Here is a 26,100-nt window from a genome sequence, read left to right on the forward strand (position 1 = left end):
GGTGGGGAGATGGAATAGGGGCTTTGTCTGCTCAAGATTGGGGAGGGGCACTCTGGGAGAATATTTGTTTCCTTGGCAACCAAAGCTGGTCACTAGGGTAAAGAATCAAAAAGAGGCTAGGAATAAATCTATTAAAAAAAATCTTGATGAAGATGTGTGTGTATATGTGTGTGCACACACACGGATGTGTATGCACGGCAGGGATTTGCGGTACATATAATGGAATGAAGAACAAGCTGGAGTAATGGAGAGGAACTGGATGGAGAAGAGAAACCCTTTGATTAGATAATGGAAAGAGGCAGAAAGAAGGAGCATGTGAAAGAGAAGAAGACGCACACATATTTTAAATCATGAATTTAGTGGACATACAGCTGTTAAAATAACATGAGGAGCTGAATCTTTACAAATCTCCACACCTTCTGTAGCTATATTTCTTGATCCACATTCCGCAGAGTTTATCTCCAGAACATACAGCAATCAAAATTGTGTTACATTGCCATGACTACCATGCACCATCTTACAAACTTCTTGGGAACAGCCTTTAGGTCAGTAAAACCTATGAGTAAATAAATAAATAAATCCCAAAGCTGATAATCAAGAGGCAAACTCTAATGATGGAAAATTGGCTGTCTTCAAATGATATTCCCCCCCCCCGTCTTCAAATGATATTCCCCCCCCCTTAGTCAGTCATGGAACTGTGTTTCATGAAACATGCTAGGCTTCCATGAAACATAGTGTAAAGAATCATCTTTTAGGTGATCATCATCTTAGAAGATGATTCCGTGATATCTGAGTCTGTTAATCTATTGAATGTATCTCCAAGTTGATTTGGATTTGGGCAACAGTATCTTGACTTGTAAGATACCCTCTAGGTTAGAGACTCTAGCTTGCATGAACATACTTGGGGTAAAATTGCACATGGCATACTGGCCAGAATGTACAAAACTGACCTGTACTGTTCATACTGTTAATAGGAAACATTGCATGTGTTATGGGTATAGTTAGGGTTGATAACTTAGTCTGCACTTAGTCCAGCTTATTAAAACATTATGTTTTGCTTGAACAAAGAAATGATCAGTGGCACAGATCATCTATGGGCCCATCTGGAAGTGATCACAGTGTGTAGAAGATTGAGATTTGGAGTATAAGGGGCATAAATGATAAAAAGCATATGTGTATAAATGAAATGAAAGAAAAATAGACATGTGGCCAAATATGTTAAAATGAGGGGAAACAGGAAGAGTAGTACAGACCCTAATAAAGATTGTCTGATTTAATGGAATGTAATTGATTAATACCTATAGGAAAGTGATAGTGCAGTTTTGATTATGAACAGAATGTACAATGGAATCTATTTTGATGATAATTAATGATGGATGGTTGACATTTTTGTTTATCTCCCCCAAACTCTACTTGGTTTTATGTTCTTATAATATTTTTAACTATGCATGCCATCTTGAGTCTTTTTTAGTTGGGGTCTTATAAATATAATGAATGATTAATTATTAACCATCATCAATTAATATCATTAATCCATGCATATAGCAAAGTAATTAAGCAAAATTTATGCTATGCTTGTAGTTACATTAATAGATTATTGGTTGAGAACTGCACATGTATTTTTTTTAATTAAAATAATGCTTTTTTGTTGACTGAGAACCCGAATGATTTGTGGTGAATATTAGATCTGAAAATTAATGCATCAAAGAGCAATGTAGTTGCATTTGGCAAGGAAAAGGAGTGAACGATTAGTGTACATGTTAAATATAAACGGTGAAAATTAGAGCAAGTCGACGAACTGAATCTTGGTATTGTGTTTACTAAAGATGGCAAAATGGATGGAAAAAATTCAATATGGGTAAATGCTGTTAGAACAGTACAAGGGTCATATGTAATCTGTTGTGAGTAATGAATGTTTGTCAAAGAGGTGAAAAGGGCTGTGTGTAAACGAGTCCTTTTTTCCAATTTGTTACACATAAATGAGATTTGGGTATGTCAGGGAAAAGAATGCTTTTATATTAGAACTGAAGGGAAGGGGAACTTAAGTGTGTATGGTAAACAAGAAGAGATAGGCTCAAGATTTGTGGACTGACTACAAAAACAAAGACCAGCAGGGAAAAGTATGTTGAGGTGTTTTGTTTGTATACAGTGAATGAAAGAAAACTAAATACAAAAAAAACAAATAGAGGAATGGGTTGAAAAGAAGGGAATGATTGAGAATAAAGTTAGATGACGAAATTCCGAAAAAATGAGCAATGTACAATGTAGCAAATGAACATGGTGGGAAGAAGAAGAATTTGCAGAAAGGCATGGAAAAGTATTGTGAATAATGTTGGAATAAACCTGCTTTAGCAATATTTCCTTTTCTCAACTCATGCCTTTAATTTCTTTGGTTTACTATTTCTTAGTATGGTACTTTTTAGTATTTTTATTTGGTATGAGTTTATATCACCTCTTTACCCCCACAACAAGTCTGTGAGGTAGTTTCTACCGAGGGTCTGACTGGCCTAAAGTCACACACTAGGCTTCCATGGCTGACGGTGGACCAAAATCTCCTGGCCCAACCCACCTGAAATCTCTGTGCCACACTATTTCTTTCCTTACTCCTTTGTGGTGGTCTTCTTACTCTGAAAGAGAAGTGGGGATAGAAATGTAGATTCCATGGTAAGTTCCAAGTTCCATAGAGTCCAAAGTTCCAATTTTGACTTGGAGCAAGGTTTTTTTTTTTAAATTGGACAGATTTTGATCTTGCCTTTCCTTCAATAACTGAAAGTTGATACTCTATTGCGACCAAAGGAAGTTGGAAGTCAATGCCTTTCGCCCCCTTTTTTCTCCCTTACCTCACTTCTCTACTCCCTTCCCCCTTACCCATCTTTTCCACTATATACTTTTGTATATCCATTGTATCATATATTATAAACTAATATATATATATATATATTCAAAATTTTGTGGCTGACAAAGATATACATATGAGCTGAAGGTAGCATACATATCATCTTCTTCTCCATTTCCCACTCCACAACTATCCTGTGATATAATTTGTGCAAAAAAATACTGACTGTCTCAGTCAGTGAGCTTCCATGGCTGTGGCTAAATCTGAATCTGACTCTCTTGATCCTAGTCTAGTAGTTTTACTACCGTAGAATATTACTCACTGGAATTTTGCTCTAGATTGGATCCCTCTGCCATTCCTTTTGCCTCTTTCTCCTTCTTCTCTATCTTATGTTTTGTAGTACTATTTTCACATATATCAAATTATTTGCATTATTATATATGAGACATGCAAAAATGCATTTCATGTGTCTCATCTACTTTAGCTCTTATTACAGAGTAACAAGCATGCTTTTGGCATAAGCCTGCTAGCTAACATTATGTTATTAAAGCAAACACCTGCTTCTCACTTAAGAGCATAATTATGGCATGTGTACGGATAATGAGGTATCATTTAACCCTATGTCCAAGGCCTCTTAAATGCTTCGGTTTGCTGAATGCAACCGAAGAAAAAAGCTCAGAAATTTCTCAGAGTTAGGTAACTTACATTTATTAAATGTAATACATTTATTTACAATTTATTCTAGTTGGTGCTTCAGAAATTAATCCTAAATCAGAGTTGGGCCATTTGTGAAAGTGAATTTTTTCAACATTAATTTGTGATGCCTTTCACCATGCATTACTAACATTTCTAGCTTGGGTGTGAAAAATGGGATCAACACTGCAGGAAAAATTCTATATATTTTTGATAAAATACATTTCATATTCATTATGGTCAAAAGACTTATGTGAAGGTTATATTGAGGATAAAGGTCAAGAAAGTAGGCTAGATTTAGCTACAAATTCAGTAAGCCATTTTATAACAACTATCCAATCCCTCCCATCCCTATCCTATTTCTGCATATGTCAGAGATGGAATATGGCCAGAGGGATCATTACACTTTGTAATATGGCCTCAGCATAAATTCCTGTTATTATGTATAGTTATAGCAGCCCCATTTTTCCCTAGGGAGAAATTTGAACCTGTCCTGCAGTTTCCTAAGTGACTTCAGGATAACATAGAAATAAGTTTCTATTAAATTACCTCACAAACCAGATAGGGATGTGTAGTCCAGCAGCAAAATGGTGTGTCTGCAGCCCATCAAATTATTGCTTCTCATATCCAAAAATCTTTAGAACAGCTTCTTGAAATTCCCTTTAAGGCTTCTTTCCAGTTCAAATTATACTTCAAGGAAGTTTCATAATTTTCCACAGATGATAAATATCTTCTAGATCATAACATCACTCTGCTAAACACCTAATACTCACAGTTCTGTCTAATGTGTATGTATATCAACTTATAAAGCGTGGCTTAGTATTATTATTATTAGTAGTAATATTTATTATCTTCTTTCCTTTTTCCTTTTATTGGTATTATTATTATGGTCCATTGCACAATCAGCCAGATGTTCAGTCTGGATTTGTCATTTTTATCCACTTATCAAGTCCTTCCCAAAAACCTGGGACATGCAGAGGTTGATGTTTTATGGCAGTGGTGGCGAACCTTTTAGAGACCTAGTGCCCAAACTGCAACCCAAAATCCTCTTATGCATCACCAGGTGCTGGGTGGGTATGGCCACCGAGTGGGCGTGGCCACCAAGCTGTCAGCTCGTGCTCGCTCACTCGCTTGCTGTCCGCTCCGACTTGTGCTCGCTCTCAAGCTGTCTGCAGCAAATGCTGCTTCTGCAGAAAGTTGCTCCTTTTATAGCCTCTTGCCTATTCCCAGACTGCACATGTGCAGAGAAGAGGACGGAGCAGCTCGGCCCAACAATGGCTCGCGTGCCACCAGAGACGGTTCCACGTGCCGCCTGTGGCACGCGTGCCATAGGTTTGCCACCACGGTTTTATGGTGTTAGAGATATTGTTGCAGAATGTAAGTTATTCTGAGTAAAGCTGCCTTTTGCAATTGACTGATGGTGAATTTGTCAATGCCGAGGGTGTTCAAATGGTGCTCCACTTATTTTGGGATTGCTCCTAAGGCATCTGTAACTACCCTTGCTTTGTTTTGCCAAAGTTGTTCTACCTCTAGTTGTATTTTCTTCTCTTTTCAAGTTCCTTCTCTTCTATTCTGTTATCTCCAGGTACTGCTACGTCCATTATCCAGATTTCTTTGTCTTTTTTATTGATAGTTGTTAAATCTGGTGTGTTATGTGGCAGATGCCCATCTATTTGGATTCTAAAGTCCCAGAGCACGTTAGCTTCTTCATTTTCTATTACTTTCTCTATTTTATGGTCCCACCAGTTCTTGCTTGCATGCAAATGGTATTTACTACTATTACTATTTTCTCTGTTTCCTTGCAAGTACATTGAGTGCTTTTGTACCACAGACAAATTCCTTGTGTGTCTAATCACACATGGTCAAATAAAGTATTCAGTTCAATTCATTAATAAAAGATATTCAAAGTTCAGTGTCTCCGATTATTACGGTTATGAGCCATGGTGGTGCAGTGGTTAGAATGCAGTATTGCAGGCTAATTCTGCCGACTGCCAGGAGTTCAATCCTGACTGGCTCAAGGTTGACTCAGCCTTCCATCCTTCCGAGATCGGTAAAATGAGGAGCCAGATTCTTGGACATGAAAGAAATCATCCGGATCCAGTCCAACTGGAAATAAACAAAATGCTTTAGAAAGAAGGTTGGAGTTTATTGAAAAGCAGACCCACAAGTCATGAGGCTCTGGAGCATCTGACCACATGTTGCTGGGAGTGGTGGGTTTTTATACCTTCTGGGGCTCCTGAGGTTTTTCCTGTTTGAGGCTTTGTATTTCCTGTGTCATGTACTTTGACCTGAGTCTGAGTGTGCTCTTTTGGTATTGGTGGATTAATCCTATTATGTCCCCAAAGGTCATGTCTTTTAGAGTTTGGGTGGGATATGTAGATTTTAGAGGTCTTTGTCTTCCTAATCTCATAGCTTCTAGCTTCCTGGCCCCAACCTTCCTGAATGGATTATTACATCTGCATTTCTAAAAGCTGGTTTCTGCTGAGTTGTTTTGGCTGGGGAGAGGGAGAAGTTTCTGCCTTTTAAAGATCTTCTCCATTATTCCTTTGGAGAAATATATTCTACCTTTTTAATATTTCCCAAAATATTTATTTTTCTGGATTCTTCCCACAATGCTGACTCTGTAAACCAGACATGTCAAACACAAGGCCCGGGGGCTGGATGTGGCCCGCGAAGTGGTTTCATGTGGCCCGTGAAGCCATCCTGGAAACAGTGAGGGAACGGCCCCTGCTGCCTTGGCCCTGACCCAGGCCAGCCGGGAGCCAATGTACAATTTTGTGGTGGCCATCTATGCTGAAATGCATTCAGTCTTAGCTCCACAAGGCCGTCCAGAAACAGCGAGGAACCAGCCCCTGCTGTGTTGGCCCCGCTCCCTGGGTGCATGCTGGGGAGGTGTCACCCTTTGTGAGGAATGAAGAAATGCACCATCCGTTGGCGCTTACCCCGGTCCCACCCCCTTCTGCCAGAGACCCTCAGATCTGTCCCACTTCTGCCCAGGCCCCTACAGGCACCCTTGAGTGAACAATATAGAGCTGGTCATGCCCACCCAGTAGGCCACACCCACTCCATCCACACCCACCCAGTAGTCTGCACCCATCCTGGCCACACCCACCCGCCCCCCCAAGGGCAACCGCAATGCTGATGCGGCCCTCAATGAAATTGAATTTGACACCCCTGCTGTAAACTGTTTAGAAAGGGCTGTAAAAGCACTATGACGGGTCTAAGTCCTATTGCTATTGCTGTTATTAAGTCTAAGTGTTGTTGCTATTGCTATTATGCAGTTATTTGAGAATGATTCAGAAAAAGTGTTTCAGAATGTGCGGGAGTGTAAACAAACTCTCTGAGAACGATTAAAGCACCCACAACTGTTTCTAAGATCAAATGGCTGCTGTAGAAGTCTCCCTCCAATGGCTCTAATAAATCGGGCAATTATTCTACATTAACACTTTCATACATTCCAAAGCACTTCTTCCGAATCATGTCTGAAACATTACACAGCCCTATTAGTCTTAACTACAGCCGTAGTCATGTTATGAGATCTAACTGGTCAATTTTTAAAAGCATAACATACCTTTATACATTCACATACAGTAGAACATTTGGTTTTTATTTCATCAACTTTAAAGTATACAGCGTCTTCAAAAAGTAGGATTTGTCTCTTAACTTTCAGAGCTTTGATATGTAATAAATCAGGGCCTTTTCTGTCTGCCATAAAATCGTGCTATTCATAATGATTAGCATGGCATTCACATCAATTTAGGTGTTGTGGGTCAGAGTTCATGTTGATGTTTTTTTTTCTTTGTAGCCTTAAATCTTTGAGTAGAGATTTGCATCCATGTGAATAATTTCCTGATGTAAGGTTTTTAGCATGTTTTGCCACAACTATGGAGCTGGATTTTTAAAAAGAGAAAGTGGAAAAAGAAAGGTCAGATACATAGAAGGGAGCTCATTTATCTAGAATTTGTTCCAATAAGAAAAACTACAACTTCCAAAATTATATTTTTTTTTATTATTATTTTTTAAAATATAACACTTTTACAAATAAAAATTGTTATCCGATTGTTGGGGTAGAACCCATAATGTTGCTCAGATGATTAGGATCAAGTCTCCTCTAATACATTCTATCATTATTTGGCTAGGACTTACAGAAAAACATTGGCTTGCTTTTCCTCTTGAAATCTGAACTTTTGAATTCCTACAATCTTAGCTTTTTTGGTGTTGGAGGAGAATTGGATATATGCATTTGGTTTGCCTTGCAATTTTAGGACAAAGCATCTTGAAAATCTTCATGGGGATTTTCTTGGATTGCAAGTTAACACAATTCTTTTGGGAACCCCTCTTGAAGTGGCACTAAGACTTCAGACCTTTGCATACTTGTTTGCAAAAACAGAATAACAGAATTGGAAGGGACCTTGGAGGTCTTCTAGACCAACCCCTTGCTCAAGCAGAAAACCCTATACCATTTCAGACAAATGGTCCAATCTCTTCTTTAAAATCTCCAAAGTTGGAGCACTCACAACTACTGCCAAGTATAAATGTGTAAGTTCAATCTAAAGTATATAACTCTGCAGGATCCTATGCAAATATGTCCCTGAGATCTGTTAGTAGGACAATATTGGAAGAAGGAATCTTTGCCTACATTGCAGGAATGGTTTCTTAAAGTGTCTCATTTGGCGGAAATGGCAAAGATTTCGGCTTTCTTAAAGGGTCAAACGCAAGAGAAATTTCTTGCTGTTTGGGATAAATGGATAAAATTCATACAATTTAAATTTGATATAAAAAATACTATATAGTTTTTTCATAATTTTTAACTTTATATATATATATATATTCTATTTTATATTCTTTTTTTTATATAAATATAAAATTTTTAAACTTTTTTTAATTAAGCCTATATTCTGCTCTGGGAGGCCCTGGGGGGGGGAAGGGGGGGGTTGGGTAGGGGTGGGGGAAGGGGGGTTTTGTTGGGTAATGTTTGTTTTTATTTGTATATGTTGTTTTTTGTTTTTGTATTGTCTTTTATTTTCTGTAAAATTTATAAAACTTTTTAATAAAAAAAAATAGCCAATTTTATATTGCTTTATGAGATAAGCATTGAAGAACAAATGATTAGGCTCAAATTATCCTACTTCAGACATGTTATATGAAGATCTAGATTCCAGGAAAAGGCTTCAAGGTAAGAAGGTGACAGGAAAGAGAAGAAAGAAAGATCAGTTGCAAGATGGATAGACCCAGTTATCATCGGAAAACCTGAAAGAACAGATTAGGGACAGATTCTGATATGCTCAAGATGTGTGAGGAGATGTAGCTATATTGACTATACTGGTCGGGAATGTTGTTGTCATTGATATTCAATCACTAAACCGTGTCCAATTCTTCACAGCCCCATGGACCATAGCACTCTAGGCTCCCTTGGTTGGGAATAATGATAGTTAAAAGTCTGGATTCTGGAGCATTCAAATAGAGGAATGTTTGTGTAAAATAGGTCATGTGGCTAAGCCAGTTAGCTTCCAATGGATCTTAATGAAACTGTTGTTGCCTGAACCCAGTAATTAAAACAGAAATGAGAGAGGAGGGAAGCTAAGGTTGGCAATCTGGTTAGGATTCAGAAGAAACCTTTGAAGGTAATGAAAAATAAACAAGGAAATCTGAAAACAAGGTTGAAAGGAAGGGTGTAAAACAAAAAGCTGGTGGGGACAAAAACATGTCTGGGTTTCAGCTATTTAGTTTAGATGAATCGCGGCTTTGGTTACTTGAAATTTATAACAAACGAATGCAAATGTTTTAAAATCAGAACTTGGGTCTTCTTTGTTTCCAATACAAGAGCATTCAATATACAAATTCTTGATAAAAAGTGGCATTAAATTATCAGCTTCGTTTATTTGTATCCATCAAAGACTAGTCCTGATAAATTCAGCTTTTCTACATTATCTAGAAATTGAGAAATGAACAACAGATAGAGTTAAAGTAATAAAAATATTCACATAAATCTGTCTGAAATCACTCCTTCAGATTGCTAATAATACAGGGAACAGATTTGCTTGTTTATAACACATGCTTTGGAAGCGAACATAATTTTGTTGAAGACATCCCATTGTTAAGCAGGTTCCATTATTAACAAAAGCAGCTGTATGCATATTGATAGAATATATCAAAGATATTTGCCACATTAAATCTTTTGGTTAATGAAATTTTTCACTAAAGCAAATTGAAGAGTAAACTCTGGAGAATCAGACTTGTTGGGGCTAGGTTTTCTAATCAAGTTTTAATTCAGCTTGCCCCAACATGCAAGTGGTTTATATGATATGACCAGAGATTTTCTGAGATTGCTCTTGTGTTCTAGTGCTAAAATGATAACTTTGATTATTTAACTATTTATCTGTGCCAAATATTTTCTGCCTTAATTGGTGGGAAATCCCAACCACTACTTGCCTAAAACTGGTAACTGAGAATCAAGTGGAAATTTGATATTCCATTGCTAATTTTCAGAGTTATGTTAAGTTATCTTAAGAAGTTGGACATCATTTTAAAAAGGGCCAGTGTTTAATATCATGGGAGTGTATGAGCGTTCTTTTTTTTTTAGTCTTTCTGCTTATGTAGAACAATCAAAAAGAACAGTCAGAACCTTAAATTACATTAAAATAATTTCTGTAGTCTCACAAATATGAACAATCAGAATTGTAACAGGATCAAAACAGGCAATAGAAAAGAACAGCTGAAAGTAGCATAAAACTAGAGGTTAAGAGTCTTGAGAAAATAAAATATTTCCCCTTGGCTTTGAAAAGAGGGACGATGGTAGTTATTGAGTCAATATGACATCCACTTTTTTGAGGAAGAAAGTTGTGCCCTCGGCCCTAAAGGAAGCCATGGACTGTCCACAATAAGATTTGAGACAATTTCCATCCAGCCTCCAACCATCCCTTTTTAGGAAAGGTGGTGGAAAAGGAGATTGGGCTTTAGCATCCAAGGATATTTGAGAAGATGGATTATCTGAACCCATTTCAGTTGAGTTTCAGGCTGGATCACATTATGGAGACAATATTGGGTATGCTTTTTGATGACCTGTGGTGAACCAGGATGAGAGTACTGTATCTTTCCTTGTGCTCCTTCATGTCTTTAATCATTTTAATCACAATATCCTTCTGCACTGGCTGCAAGGTTTTTTTTGGGGGGGGGTTGTCTCTTTTTTCTTTGTGGCTGGTTCCAGATGTTAACATGAATGAGAGATGAAGCCTACAGCCTTTTACCTATGGGCTACCACTCTTACCCCCATCTGTTTAACATGTACATGAAACCGTTGGATGATCTTTGGGTCACATATTATCATAACAATGATGACATCCAATAATACATCTCAGTTCCAGATTGACTAAGCAATGCCATTGAAGTCATGTTCCAGTGTCTAGAGCAGTGGTTCTCAACCTTTCTAATGCCGCAACCCCCAACCGGTCGTAAGTCAAGGACTACTCAACCGGTCGTAAGTCGAGGACTACTCAACTGGTGCAGCACCGTTTGCAGAATGGGACTTTTGGCGAGCTCAGCAGGGCAGAGACAGCCTGGACAATTCCTATTGGCTTTTGAAAGCCAATAGAATTAGACTCTATTCAAGAGAGTCTATTCTATTGGCTTTCAAAAGCCAATAGAATAAAAGGGAGTAGCACAGCTAAGGAAAAGGGGGGGAAAATGGCGGACTGCGTTGTTTGGCGACCCCCGTGAAATGGTCGTTCGATCCCAAATGGGGTCCCGACCCACAGGTTGAGAACCACTGGTCTAGAGGCTCTGCATATCTGGATGAGGAGGAACAAATGCAGGCTCAATTCTGACAAGATTGAGTAGCTGCAAATATTTGAGTCATCTAGGTCTGAAGATTTTTCATTATTGATCTTGGGTGGGATTGCATTTCACCACTCAAGACTGGTGTGCAACTTGATTATATTGGAACTCATAGCTTCTGCTCAAAGAGCAGGTGGTAGCTGTGGCCAAGTGGATCTTTGCACAGGTGTACCCAATGCATCACTGGCAACTTTTCCTGAACCTGAAGGCGAGTGATGTAGCCTATACATGGTATAAATACTACTAGTAGTATATATAATTATACCACCGAATCCAAATGTTTTGCTTCAAATGCATTTGTGGGAAGAAATTCAACTGGGCTTGGAGTAGCTTTGAATGTTAACTAATTTTGAGAAATATGGAGAAGGCAGGTGGAGAATATGTATGTTGGTTGATAGATATTCTTTGCTTCTGCTACAGGAGAGAATTGTGAAGTGAATTCCCGCTTGGGCCGCTGTACCCCTGGTATCTGCAAGAACAGTGGCACCTGTGTCAACCTGCTGGTGGGTGGTTTCAAATGTGACTGCCTTTCTGGAGACTACGAGAAGCCGTACTGTCAGATGAGTACCCGCAGTTTCCCAGGCCACTCCTTTCTTACTTTTAAGGGGCTGCGTCAACGCTTCCATTTCACCATTGTTCTCACGTAAGTACTTGGCTTAGGAAAAAGAGAAGTCCAATATGGCCTTACATTTATATTTACATTATTTTGTCCTTCCTTAAATTTTCCTGACATTCTGGACTAGGGTGACCATCGTAACTATCCCTGTTTTTTAAAAAATCTATTTCATTCTCAAAGTTTTTTTTTTAAATGGGCAGAATATGAAGCCCCGAGAAAAAAAGATTTTAAACAGAAAATATAATTAGAAAAGTATAAGTGATTAACCAGTTCTTCAAATATAATGTTACAGAGCTAAGCATTTGCAAATGGTAATGTGTCCAGATGGACCACCTCCTCTTAAATGTGTTTAAAATTGTAGTCTTAAAACTTTTGATACAAACTTCTGCTTCATCTTCTGCATGTTTTTTTTAATGCTGAGATTTGAAAAGTCATGTCAGACAAATTAAAAAGACTTGTACATACCATATGTGTCAGGGGAATCTCCTTGATCTAGACCCTTACCCACAGCAGGAAATTATATAAGTAAGCACTGATATTGTTACACTTGTATAGGTCCATCTCTGAACAAATGAGAACTACGGTATGTATCTCTCCACTTCCAACAATTGCTGTTTATACTAGATTTGTGTATGCTTATGTATATGGAGGCTGAGAGCTATCACAGGCATCTGGACCTTATCGACCGCTTAGTTTCTTGAATCTGAAGTTCAGTTTTCAGATACATTGCACTACCTGTTGAATAGTCAAATGTCTTCCTCTTTCTGTTTTAGCAATAGTGTTAAGCTAGAAAGGAACTTTTCGTAGAGTAAAGTCTAGCAAAATTTTGGGGATTTGTGTATCTCACTTCTCATTTTGTCCTTTTAGTGTAAATGGGCATATAAGTACTTTATTTGTTGTAAGGATGTTATTTTTTTTCAGCTCCTCTGATGAGATCATGGAGCCTTCCCCATTTCCTGGCCTTACCACCCATAATTATTCCAATTCCATCCTTTTTGTTAGCCTAGCACAAAGAAGCCAGCCAGCCAAAGCCTTTTTGTCCCCAGCAAAGGGTCAGTGATCTCCAGTTCTGCTCTGTATATTTGTCACGCACTTTTTCCTCTGGGACTGTGTATGTGTGTGTGTGTGTGGGGGGGAAATGGGGGGAAACTGCCAAGTGCTAACAGTCTAAAATGAATCTACCCAGTAGAGCAATTCTGTGTGTGGTCACAAGGGAATGGAGGATCTGCTTTGCTCAGATGGGAACTGTATTTTTCAGCCCTGACAGGCTCACCATTCACTGTTTCTGTGGGTTATCATTTCCCACCTGCTGCAGAAGGGGTTGCTCCAATAATTCAGCCACTTGGTAATCTAGAAGAGCCTCTTGTGTGAGGCTCTGCGTTGATTTCAGATACCACTGCAAAATAAATCGTGGTAAGAGACAAAAACAAGAATAGTTGATGCCTGATTTGAGAAACTTTCTATTCTTGCCTATAGATCAGTGGTTCTCAACCTTTTTAATGCCGCGACCCCCAACCGGTCATAAGTCGAGGACTACTCAACTAGTGCAGCACCATTTGCAGAATGGGACTTTTGGCAGGCTCAGCAAGGCAGGGACAGCCTGGACAATTCCTATTGGCTTTTGAAAGTCAATAGAATTAGACTCTATTCAAGAGAGTCTATTCTATTGGCTTTCAAAAGCCAACAGAATAAAAGGGAGTAGCACAGCTAAGAAAAAGGGGGAAAAAATGGCGGCCTTCCAAATGGAGTCCCGACCCATAGGTTGAGAACCACTGCTATAGATAGTCCTCGATTTATAACAGTTCGTTTAGTGACCGTTCAAAGTTAGATAGGTACTGAAAAAGTGACTTATCACAGTTTTTCACACTTATGATCACTGATGCATCCCCATGGTCACATGATCAAAATTAAGAATGCTTGGCAACTGACTCATAATTATGACAGTGGCAGTGTCCTGGAGTCATGTAATCGCCTTTTGCGATCTTCTGACAAGCAGATTCAATGAGGAAGCCAGATTCACTTAACCTTGGCACTAACTTAACAACTGCATTCATTCACCTAACAACTGTGGCAGGAAAGTTTGTAAATGGGGTAAAATTCACTTAACAAATGTCTCCCTTGACAACAGAAATTTTGGGCTCAGTTATGGTCGTAAGTTGAGGACTACCTGTATAGTAATTCACCTAGGGAATTAGATTTTTTTTTAAAAAATTAACGGTTTTACTATTAGTTGACCAGTTATGAAGTACACATTTTTCCCCTTTACCAATATATGTTTTAAAATGTCTCTATCCCTCACATAACAACAACAACAACAACAACAACAACAATTTGGAAGGGACCTTAGAGGTCATCTAGTCCACCCCCTGCTCAGGCAGGAAACCCTATACCATTACAGACAAATGGCTGTCTAGTCTCTTCTTAAAAACTTCCAGTGTTGGAGCATTCACCGCTTCTGGAGGCAGGTTGTTCCACTGGTTAATTGTTCTAACTGTCAGGAAGTTTCTCCTTAGTTCTAGGTTGCTTCTCTCCTTGATCAGTTTCCACCCGTTGCTTCTTGTCCTTGTTAGATCAGAACTAAATACCCTTTAGCAACCTTAATAAAATAGAATATGTTGAGCAGGTGTAATTTCACATATTCCAGTGAGATACTTAAGAGCAGAAGTTTATTTGCAGGTATCAGAACAGAATGTGCTTCTGCTCCTTTGGCTCTAAGAATGAATGTTGGGGAATAAACATGTTGTTGTTAAAGAATAGACAAGTGTGTATTTGAAGTAGCAATAATAAAAAGAAAAACTTGCAGCCATGCAGAATTGGTAATTGGCAGTTGGCTATGTCCAATTATGTAACTTTAAAATATTTACAAAAGTTGCTTTAGCTAACCAGCAGCAACTCCCGATTCCCTATGCCAGTCAAGATATTAATTGACCACCTTCAATTTTCTGAATGGCAACTTAGGAGTGAGGTTCTAAATTTCATTAGTAGCATACCTTTCCTACTTCACAAGGTTGTGCAGGGCAAATGAAACATTCAGAACCAGTAGTAAAGAGCTAATATCTTAAATGAAGGTGTGGATGTGTAGTTTTGTACAGAGAACATTGTATATCTTTTTCAATGTATGAATACCAATCATGAAATGTGTAAAGTAGGTACAGTAGAATTCAAAGTGGTAGAAATTAATGAAGACCCATAATTTATATAGTTTGTGTTTTCTAACTTTTCTGAGCTGCTGCTTATTTTAAAAATACATTATTACTTAACATCTATGTTTTTAAAATCATTGGGAGCCTTTAAAGGCTTCCATGCTCAGAAATAGTCTACAAGTATCACTGACAACTAAAATGCAAAACATATTAACTGACTTGTATGGATGGTGTTTTAGTCTTTTTTGGATAAATCAGCCTATATACAGTTTCCAATAAATACAGAAAGTGAGAATGAGAATAATGGCACATCAGGAGAAGACTAGCTTCCATCATAACAAATTAAGAGAATACTTTTCATTTTTATAAGTTTTATATTTATTTTTTTATTAAACAAATTTATATAGCTGCCCAACTTATATATAGATAATTCCGGTTGTTATATTGAGAAGCATTCATGTGTTATTTTCCCATTTGCAATTAGAAATGGTACATTCTAAGAATGAGTAGCAGTAAGCAACATACTCTGATGAAAGCCTACATGAAATAAACAATGATATAATTCTCATTATATTTATCAGAAGAGAGAAGATGGAATAATTTGACACCTCTAAGCTTATTTGTTGGGACTTTTTTCTACCAGATTACATTTTTGATGTGGTGCCAGGAAGCTATAAGGATTAAAACTAGTAAATGGGTGTTCTTTGTTCTACCAGAAGATTGTAGGAAAAAAAAAAGACTCCCAGTATTCTGACTATAGACAATTAATATGTCAGTGTGCAATTAATTAAAAAAGATCATCTTAACTATAGTGGTTTTCTGAAGATTTATTTCCATTTCTTTAGACTAAATCATAGTAAGCAACCTTTGAGTGCCTGATGATCAGCTGAATTTGTTCTGGAGATCCAGCAGTTACATTAAAGCAGACATGATCATGAACTTGGAAAGGAGAATCTTTTGCAAAAAAAAAAAAAAAATCTTCCACCACTAGTAACGCAATAAAGAGGCACCTAAAAATGGCATCCTAGCAAGTTTGAAGTTGAAATAGATTGGGAGAGGTTGATTTCATAATTACATGGAAGTTAATGAGTATCTGAATCTTTTGTCTATCTATTTTGGAATTTTGTGTTTTCTGATGTTGTCAGAAAAACTGACCGCTACATTAACAAAGTGGAAGTTTCACTATAGATCACCCAGAAGCAGTAGTATACTGTAAATCAACTGAACATCCCATTGTATTTCCTGAAGCAACCCATTAGTGTATTTTCTCCTCCTAGCTATCTAATGAAATAAGGAATAGACGAAGGTGTGAGGCTATAAGTTAAGTTGTGATATATGAAGCAAAACCCAGTTTCTAGGTTTTTTTGGCCAAAGCTTTAATCAGTAGCTAGCAAAACCTTTTAATTTATACTGAGCACTTTTCCCCAAGTTGTGAGGGTGTAATTTTCTTCCAAAACAACTATATCATTTTCTGGATATTATTGGATCAATTTGCCCACTAATCCCTATTTCTGTTACCCCGGTTTCTTGCTTGACTTAACAAAAATCTTACTCTTCTTATCCCATTTCTTGAACTTGACCTGGATGCCGTGCTTTCTGGCCTCTTCGTCAAGACTTTAAATGTCCTGGGCTGTCTCGGAATTTCCTTTAAGGACTATGACTGAAACTTGATACTTCTTGTCATTATGTGCCCAGTAACAACATGTGATTCTGTAGTCTTGATTTTGGGAGTGGTAATCAAATTCTCATAATATTCCCAGCACAGCATTAACCAGTTCAAATGGCTGATCGCTGATCGCTTCCAGAACTTGAAGAGCTTCCCACTGACATTGGAGAAATTGTTATTTCATGTTTATTGTTGTCTCTTTCTTCACTCTTATTCCTTATTTATATACAGCCACACAATGCAACCAAAGTGAATGAATGGAGGGTTGAGGTGGGGAGTGGGGGGGGAGTTCCAGGATGAGTCACAGCTGAGCCAGCCTTTTGGGCACTCCTTTGTATGAAGGAACTACATGTCTAATCACAAAGGAATGCCTTTGTTAAATCTAGCTTGCTTCCTTAGGTAAACCATGGCACTTAGCAACCAACAAGTCCTGTGTTCAGAGGCAGGATATCCCCCAAATTTCTACATGGTAAATTGTGTGTATTTATGAATGTTGTATATGAACTCTCTCTTTGTGTGAATGTTTTTAGAGGAAAATTGTGTGTAAGTATATGGGATCCAGTGATAACAGTTCAAGATACAATTTATATTGCTTTGCGTGGGAATCCATTCTGGGAGGCTTTCTAAACTCTTTTCATTTCATAAGCCAGTAGAAGCTGCAAGATTTCTGCCCAGACAAAAATTCACATCCTACAAATAAACCTTAGTTCTTATGAACATCTTGCAATGGGCATTGGGATGCTTGGAATGAGGCTCGACTTTCTCTTCTTTTTGGGCAGGTTTGCCACTAAGGAACGGGATGGTCTTCTCCTCTACAACGGGCGTTTCAATGAACGGCATGATTTTGTTGCATTGGAAATCGTTCAAGAGCAAGTTCAGCTTACTTTCTCAGCAGGTACGATTGCTCTCCAGTGTATCTGTCAATTTACTTTGGTTTATAAACACTCCACCTTAGGTTTTACTTTCCGTACCTTATTTTTCTAAATCTTTAGCAATATTCTTTACCAATATTCCTTCACTCAGCATGCTATAGCTCTGGTGCCCTCACTGCTTCTCAGAATCTTTGTAAAACGATGGGGAAATTACTCTTTTTCTCCTCAGATTTTATTTTTAAAACCTGAACGGTGTTTCATCTTTCCTTCAGGAGAAACCACAAGCACAGTTGCCCCATTCCTCCCCGGAGGTGTGAGCGATGGACAGTGGCACACGGTCCACCTGCACTATTATAACAAGGTAAGAATATTTTGTGCTGAACTGCACCAGGCCTAGTGTTGAAATAGCATAGCAATCCTCTTGGGACCTCTGAAGCATTCTGCTCATTTTATGCCAATTTTCCCACTGGTATCCCCTGGGTAACATGTCATTACCTGTAGTTGGAGATCTTGCTGCTAGGGGAAGAAGAGGGTACTTTCTATGAAACATTCAAGAACTAAAAGACGCTTTTGATTGTGGAGTCATTGTCATGATGGCTGCCTCAAAATGTTCGGTTCCTGTAAGCTGTTGGGTATCCCCAGCTATTAGTATTCATAGTGCTCTAAACGCAGAAGCATGGTGGTGGTGGGGGAGTGGAGAGAGAGAGAGAGCTGTGGTGGTCCCAGCATGATTGAGTCCAAGAAGCCAATCGCTAAATAGGGGGATGCTGACAGAGGGCAAGAAGAGGTGAACAGCTGGTGCAATTGTCACAGCCTGCTTCAGTTAATAAGCACGGGCCGAAAAAGGCTGCCCAAGGGAATACAATGGCATTGATGGCTGGTGGGTGGGAGCGGAATGGAGAGAGTGATACTAATCTGGAGGAGGGAAAGGAGCAATAGGGAAGTCCTCCTGTGCTCTATAGTTCAGTCAGAACCAATCGGAATAGAGCTGGAAGGGACTTTGGAGGTCTTCTAGTCTAACCTCCTGCTCAAGGAGAAGAACCTATACCATTTCAGACAGCTGGCTGTCCAGTCTTTTAAGCACCCACAACTTCTGAAGACAAGCTGTTCCACTGATTAATTGTTCTCACTGCTAGGAATTTCTCCTTAATTCCAGGTTGATCTCCTTGATAAGTTTCCATCCATTGTTTTTTGTCTTGCCTTCAAGTGCTTTGGAAAATAGGTTGATCCCCTCCTCCTTGTGGCAGCCCCTCAAATACTGAAATACTGCTATCATATCACCCCTAGTTCTTCTTTTCTCTAGACTAGCCATACCCAATTCCTGCAATCATTCTTCATATGTTTCTGTCTCCAGGCCTTTAATCATCTTAGTTGCTCTTTTTTGCACTTTTTCCAAAGTCTTGACATCTTTTTTTGTAATCTGGTAACCAAAACTGGATGTAGTATTCCAGGTGTAGTCTTACTAAGGCTCTATAAAGTGATACTATTCTATTTTGATTCTATGCCTCTGTTTCTACAACCAAGGATTGTATTAGCTTTTTTGGCTGCTGCTGCACACTGCTAGCTTATATTTAAGTCATCGTCCACTAGGACTCCAAGATCCTTCTCATAGTTATTGTTTTTGAGCCAGATTCCTGTGTGCTGTCTCCTTGTTGTCCTAGGGAATTACCATTGCTTTTCTAGGGTCAGTGCATTTTTCATTCACTGATCCAATTCATCCAGGAATCACTGCTTGAACTGATGATCAGTTGAAAGATACAAAAACCTTGATCATAGACCAGCCCACTTGATGTGAGAAAGCGTCAAGAAAAATAAGTTTAGAAAAGCCCTGAGCAAATTATTTGAAGTAGAACTACATATTGAAGCCCAAAGGAGCCACGGCTACTCAAAGGCTCAGCATGGTTGCTTCAGGGCTCTCCCAAAGCATTATAAATGTGCATTTACATGTCCAGAAGACATTTCTCCTGAGTTCGCTAATGGAGGGAAGCAGCAGACGTTTCATCTCACTGGTTATCCTGGCAAAAGCTGAAAGAACTTCAAGAATAGCTTTGAAGCAGCCTTATGTACTTGCTTGTTGCAATTATTTATATAATCCCAAAATTCTGAGGAGTTATACAGTATCAAACTCCATAAAATATCATAACATCCACAAACCTTTCGCAATAAAACCAAATCAAAATAAGGTTGTACTAAACCTGGCAGCCTGTTTCATCATTAAAATTCAGAATTAAAAGTCCCTTAAAAGAATGGCCTTCATTGCCAGCGGTTCCCAACCTTTTTTATACCCCGCACCCCTAGAACGCTTCTGATATATTCTCACATCCCTTACAAAAGTTTGAAATAATGGCAATGAATTATGCATATGCACTATAATTTTGAAATTTCTAAACCCAAGTTTTTGTACCCCCTGGAATATCATCTCACACCCCTGGTTGGGAACCCTTGGTCTAGGCCAGTGGTTCTCAACCTTTTTAATGCCGCGACCCCCAACTGGTCGTAAGTCGATGACTACTCAACCGGTCGTAAGTCGAGGACTACTCAACTGGTGCAGCACCGTTTGCAGAATGGGACTTTTGGCAGGCTCAGCAGGGCAGAGACAGCCTGGGCAATTCCTATTGGCTTTTGAAAGCCAAGAGAATTAGACTCTATTCAAGAGAGTCTATTCTACTGGCTTTCAAAAGCCAATAGAATAAAAGGGAGTAGCACAGCTAAGGAAAAGGGGGGAAAAAATGGCGGACTGCGTTGTTTGGCAACCCCCGTGAAATGGTCGTTCGACCCCAAATGGGGTCCCGACCCACAGGTTGAGAACCACTGGTCTAGGCTGAGAGCTAGAGGGCAGGGATACCTCTAAGGGCAAGTTGTTCCACTGTGTTGGGACATGTAAGGTTGTTCTCTTGCACCTCTCAAGGAGTTGGGATTTAAAGCATCCACTTCCTAGATGATCACGTCAGACAGGCAAAATCCGTTTAAAAAAAAATAATGTTCAGCAGTTGCATCGTGAAAAAGCAGATCCAGAGCATCCTATTGAATGATTTTCATGACACTGACTTACTTAATAAACGTTCAGCTTTAATAATTATGCTTTTGTAGGGTTTGGACAGAGAAACTAATTCAGCTATACATGTTGTGTTGAACTGAGACTCCTAAATGGTTTCACAATGATACTGTAAAAGGCCCCAGTCTTTCAGAGCTTGAATGAAAATTCTGATGCCAAGATCCAGTCTAGTTAACAGGCATTCCTCTCATTTGCTTAATGTTTATGCTATTGCATCAATACAGTACCTGTTAGGCAAGAACTTCTGCTACACACAAAAAAAATGATCAGATAATCACTACACTTATCTTGACACTTATTTAGCATTGACATCGTGCTAGATAAATGTCATGTTAGACTACACAATTAGCCATCTGTTGTTGTGAGCTGCATTTGTTCTTGTTTGACCGGTGCTTATTTCATTTCCCCATCAAATGCAGATGTCAAAGGTACCAGTAAAACAGAACCACATTTTTGTGACAAATTAAGAGTTTTAAAGGAGTCTGGCTTGGCTCCGTGCTCTAATTTGAAAGCACTTTATTTGGGATGGGAGTTGTTCCTCCCATTCCTGGGAATGTTTCTGAATACTGTACAGGTGTCAGCACTGATGAGTTGGATTGCCTGGGGGTACTTCACCCAGGCACAGTGCTTGTGTGCCAGCAGACAGCTCTTGCTAACTAATGTGGGAGGGTGCTTGCTACCAGTGCCTCCAGCTAGTGCCATAGAACAATTTCTTCCTCCCCCCCTCCCAAATTTTCACCCTTGTTTTAAAAAGATAGGTGCCTGACAAGTTACAAGGTAAAAAGCAAAACTGGAACCAAAGGTGCTTTCATAGATTGTTGTAGTTAGCATGTTGTATTGACCTAGAGTTTCATAACTTGAGCTGAAGCATCGCAATATTTCATTACACCAAGTCAAACCTGCATAAGCTCTTTTGTAGAAATAACTCTGTGACTCTCCCTCCTACCTTACATTGATTGTAAGAATCAAAGGCATCCTGTGAGTTATGACACAAGGGATTGTCAGAATATTACTTTTTAAAAAATGCTTTCATGCACATTACGTGGGAGATAGAGAGATACTCTATTCCTGACCTCCTCCCACAAACTAAAAATATGTTATCCTTGGCTTATCCTGGCTGGAAACCAAGATGTGTTAGTTTTTACTGCTGGTTCTTTTGGTAGTTACTGTGGTGTGTTGTTTTTTTCTGCACACTGTTGCAAGCAGAGGAGAAGTTGGGGAGAGATTTGACAAAAGTGCTCTTTTAAGTATTAATACGAGTGGCTAAGCTTCCAGTATTCGTAGTGCTTGATAAAGTGAGCAAGCTCTGGGTTTCAGTGCCATGCCTGTCAAGTGGTAATAAGGCAGTCCTGCTGTTTCTTTCAGAGCAATAAATACAGCTTATTAAAAACCACTGTGAATCTCTGTCCAAACATGTGAGAGCTTGCTTAATTGTTGAAGGTGCCTTGTCTCTTTATCCTAGCTTTGGAAGCTAGGACACACAGGAAGCGAGGCTCTTTTTTCCCTTTCTTTGTATTGAGCAGAAGGCTTTCCAATTAGAGCAAAATTTGCTATTTCTACCGACTATTCCTATAATGAAAGAGGGGGATAGCTCATTGCATACCTGTGGCTAACCTTGGTTTTCTTTCTTGGCTCTCAGTTTCTCCATTGTCTGTGTCAGTAAGTGGATCCAAAGAACAGCTCTCGGTATATTTGCTCCATGTCCTCCTAGGCATTGCCTTGAGGCTTATTGGTACATCTAACTTAGTTTAATGACAGATTGTGTGTGTTTCTGGGTGCATATATACACTTACGGGAACAAAAAATAGTAGAGCTGTAGAAAAATTCACTCCTATTTTCCTCTAGCCAGTGAAAAGAATGGAAGGATTTGCGAACTTTGATAGAAAACAAAATCACCCCTTCTAAACCTAAGATGCAGAATATCCATGAACTGACAGAGACATAAGACATACTAAGACTACATTATGGAAGGCAGAAAAACAGTACAGTATGATCCTACTAGGACAGTGATGGCGAACCTTTTAGAGACTGAGTGCCCAAACTGCAACTCAAAACCCACTTATGCATCGTTGAGTGCCAGGTGGCTATGGCCCATTGGCTGGGTGTGGCCAATTGGATGGGCATGGCTGCAGTGGTAATGGAAGACTGGGTGGGACTAAAAAGTTCAATCAATCAATTCCAACTTTGCAAGAACTTTTCTTTTCCCGGGAGAAGTTGAAATTGACTGATTGAACCTTTTTTTTTTTTTTTTTTTGCACATGGCAGAGGCCTAAAGCAAAAAGGTTTTATAAAACCCAGCTGAAGGCCTAGGACTGGGGTGATGACACATGTGCCCACAGAAAGGGCTCTGAGTGCCACCTCTGGCACCCGTGCCATAGGTTCGCCACCACTGTATTAGGACAATATAAGGAGATTAAGGGTTCTTTCCTGTAGCTCAGCTAAAGTGCTATCCTCCTGTTCGCAAACCTGCAGAAAACATATTGCTGTTCATAGGCTAGTAGTCTCTATTGTTTTTTTGTGGCTTGTAGCTGAAAGATACAGTATACCCAAGTATAGTTTTTGGTTTTAGTTATTTCTGGAATATGTTTAGAAAAAATGGAATCCTTGAATACATAGTTGCATTCATGTAAAATCTATACACAGATCAGAAAACTACAATATGGACAGAAGGTGGCAAAACACACTGACTCCAATTAGCAAAGGACTGAGACAACACTATGTACTCTCTCCTTATTCGATTTATGTGGAGAATATATATTGGGGAGAGGTGGATTGGAAGAAGATGAGCAGGGTTATAAAAGTAGAGCAAGAAACATTAATAACCTATATGCTATGCAGATAATGCTACTCTGGTAAGTGAAGAGGCAAAGAATCAACAAGTTCTCATAATGAAAGTGAAGGTGCATGGTAAAAAAAATGGGACTAAGATTAAAAATAAAGAACAATTCATGACAGCATGAATCAACCTGACAATGAAGGTATCGGTTAGTTTCTGCCTTTGGGGTTCAGCTATCAACAGTAAAGGAACCAATACTCAAGAAATATGCTGCAGACCAGGGGTGTCAAACTGCCGGCCTGTGGGCCGGACGTGCCACGAGGAAACCGCACCCACCCCATTGCCAGCAATGGGGAAAAAGTTCCAATGCGTCGCACAACGTCACATGATGTCGCGAGTTTGACATGTCTGCTGCAGACTAACACTTGAGAGAGTAGCCATGAAGGCCTTGAAAAATATTTTCAAATGCTATGATGTTTGTATACTTACAAATACTAGAATTGTGCAGGCAATGTTTCCCCTATGCCATAGAGGGCCTGTGGTGTTCTATGGAAGCAAAAGTTGGACTTTGAAGAAGCAAGATAAAAAGAACAGTGATACTTTTTAACTTTGGTATTGGAGAAGACTCCCGAGAATGCCCTGGCTAGCCAAGAAAATGAACAATAATAATTAAACAAAATAATTAAACAAAACCTAGAATTCTAACTCAAAGGCATAGATGACCAGACTCAAATTATCGTACTTTGGACATATTTATGTGAAGATTTTGGATTCATTGAAACTGGAACGCTCCTGAAAATAAACATCACTAACAATTTTCAGTTGGCTATTTTTTTGGTAGGTTAAAAAGGAACTCCCAACATGCCATTCCCCCTTAGAATTCTAATGATGATTACTCTCATACATGTGTGATTTTGATGCTGCTATATGTATGAGCAGGAAAGGGTTTTTTTATGATAATTGGAACTTTCTTCCTATAGAGCCATCAGGAACCCTATATTGAGAAATGCTTTCTCCTCTACCTGCAGTATTTAAATCAGGGTTAGGCAACTATGGCACCTTTATGACCTATGGACTTCAATTCCCAGAATCCCTGGACCAGGAAGTCCACAGAACATAAAGGTGCCATAGTTGACAATTCCTGGTTTAGATACTCATTTGTGGCAGTGACTATGTTTCTTCTAAAATGCCCGCATTTGCATTTATCATGTGTTAAACTGCATTCTTAGTTCCTTAACAATAGGAGCAACTAAGGGTTACTCGGTTGCTTCTTCCCTCTAAAAGGCCATGGTGCAGTCACTGCTTGTTTTCATGGTTTACCTGGTATTTCTACTACCCAATAAAAGTTTGTATGAAACTGAAGTTCATACCTATAACTCCTGTTTTCTTTTGTATTGGGTTTCCTGGAGTCTGAATGAGGCAATCCTCTGATTACTTTTACTTTCCATGAGTTCTTTTTCCTCTGTGGTCAAATATCAAGCACTTTCACCAGTCTGATGTCCTCCAGATGTGGACAAGGTTGGGAATAATGACTTGCAGAAAAAAAGAGAAGAGCTCCTTTGTCATTTGTCACAGTGGATTAGCTAAGGACCCATCACTATACAATTAAAACGTTTGAATGACAGAATGGAGAAGTTTGGTTTTCCAGGCTCACAAATCTTTAAGGCTACAGTAATATCAAACTACTGTAATCTTATCCCAGAGACGTAAGAGCTTCATGTTTAATAACCTGTGACAGTCAAACAAGAATTGCCTCTGGGCAAAACAGAGGGGAAAGCATATGTTGCCTTTTGTATTGGGGAACTTGTCTCTGAGTGTCAGCTATCCAAAGCAGGTACGTGTACCTGGAGCTTGAAAGCTTCTGTTGTTTGCACAAAAGGGGGATTGGCAGTTGCAGTCTTCTTCTAATCCCGCTTCTGTAGATTTTTCAGACTGAAGTCTCTGTTTTGCCATGTGCTTGCTGTTTGCAAAAGTCACCACATAGAATTGTACTTGAAGCAAATTTAGACTTAGCTCCAACTCTGAGGAGTTTGCTTGAATCTGCCTGCGGCTGAAGTATGGGGGCTATGCTCTGAATCTTAAGCAGAGTTCTTCCCTCTCTGTTCTCCCATTTTGTTTTGGCATGTTTGGAGAGAAGAAGTGACTCAAAGGCAGAGGGAAGATTTGGGCTGCCTGCCAGTCCCTTGGTGCTGTGTTGTGCTGTGACCTGCTGCTATGGGCACACACCCCCTCCCCCCCCCCCCGTGTAGCTGTCTTCGCTCCCTTTGTCTGGAACTGGCCTGTTTCCTGAGCCAGGCCTTTGAATCGGTCTTCATCTGCTGTAGTCCAGGCCTTTGCACAACAACACTGCCACTGGTGACCCATGGGTTTTCCCTGCAAGGGACAAGGAATGTGCGGGATGGACCAGCTGAGTGGATGAACACAAAGGGGAAAGAGACAAGAGTCTAGAAGAAAAGCTCACATTGTATTAGTTAAAAGGCAAAGGGATGCCTCGTGGAGATTATTTTTTTTAATGCATTTATGAAAAGAAGCCAGAAAATTTGTACCATATTTTAAAGAGATATTCAAATTACCATCTGAAAAGTATCCTCATAAGCAGGATCAACATTT

At 39.2% G+C, this 26,100-nt stretch overlaps 1 protein-coding gene across 5 annotated transcripts in view; it reads left to right on the forward strand.

The window, feature by feature from the left end:
- Positions 1-26,100, forward strand: part of CELSR2 (cadherin EGF LAG seven-pass G-type receptor 2) — a 98,047-nt gene that overhangs the window by 33,608 nt on the left and 38,339 nt on the right. For all 5 annotated transcript variants that reach the window (XM_039323237.1, XM_039323240.1, XM_039323241.1 and 2 more), the window contains exons 3-5: positions 11,783-12,005; positions 17,567-17,682; positions 17,932-18,020. In XM_039323237.1, coding sequence (XP_039179171.1) covers positions 11,783-12,005; positions 17,567-17,682; positions 17,932-18,020 — 428 coding nt within the window. The remainder of the gene's footprint in view (positions 1-11,782; positions 12,006-17,566; positions 17,683-17,931; positions 18,021-26,100) is intronic.

The sequence above is a fragment of the Crotalus tigris genome, unplaced genomic scaffold (assembly GCF_016545835.1).
Source record: "Crotalus tigris isolate CLP2741 ecotype Arizona unplaced genomic scaffold, ASM1654583v1 scf7180000024167.7108832, whole genome shotgun sequence".
In the NCBI taxonomy this organism is placed as follows: Eukaryota; Metazoa; Chordata; class Lepidosauria; order Squamata; family Viperidae; genus Crotalus; species Crotalus tigris.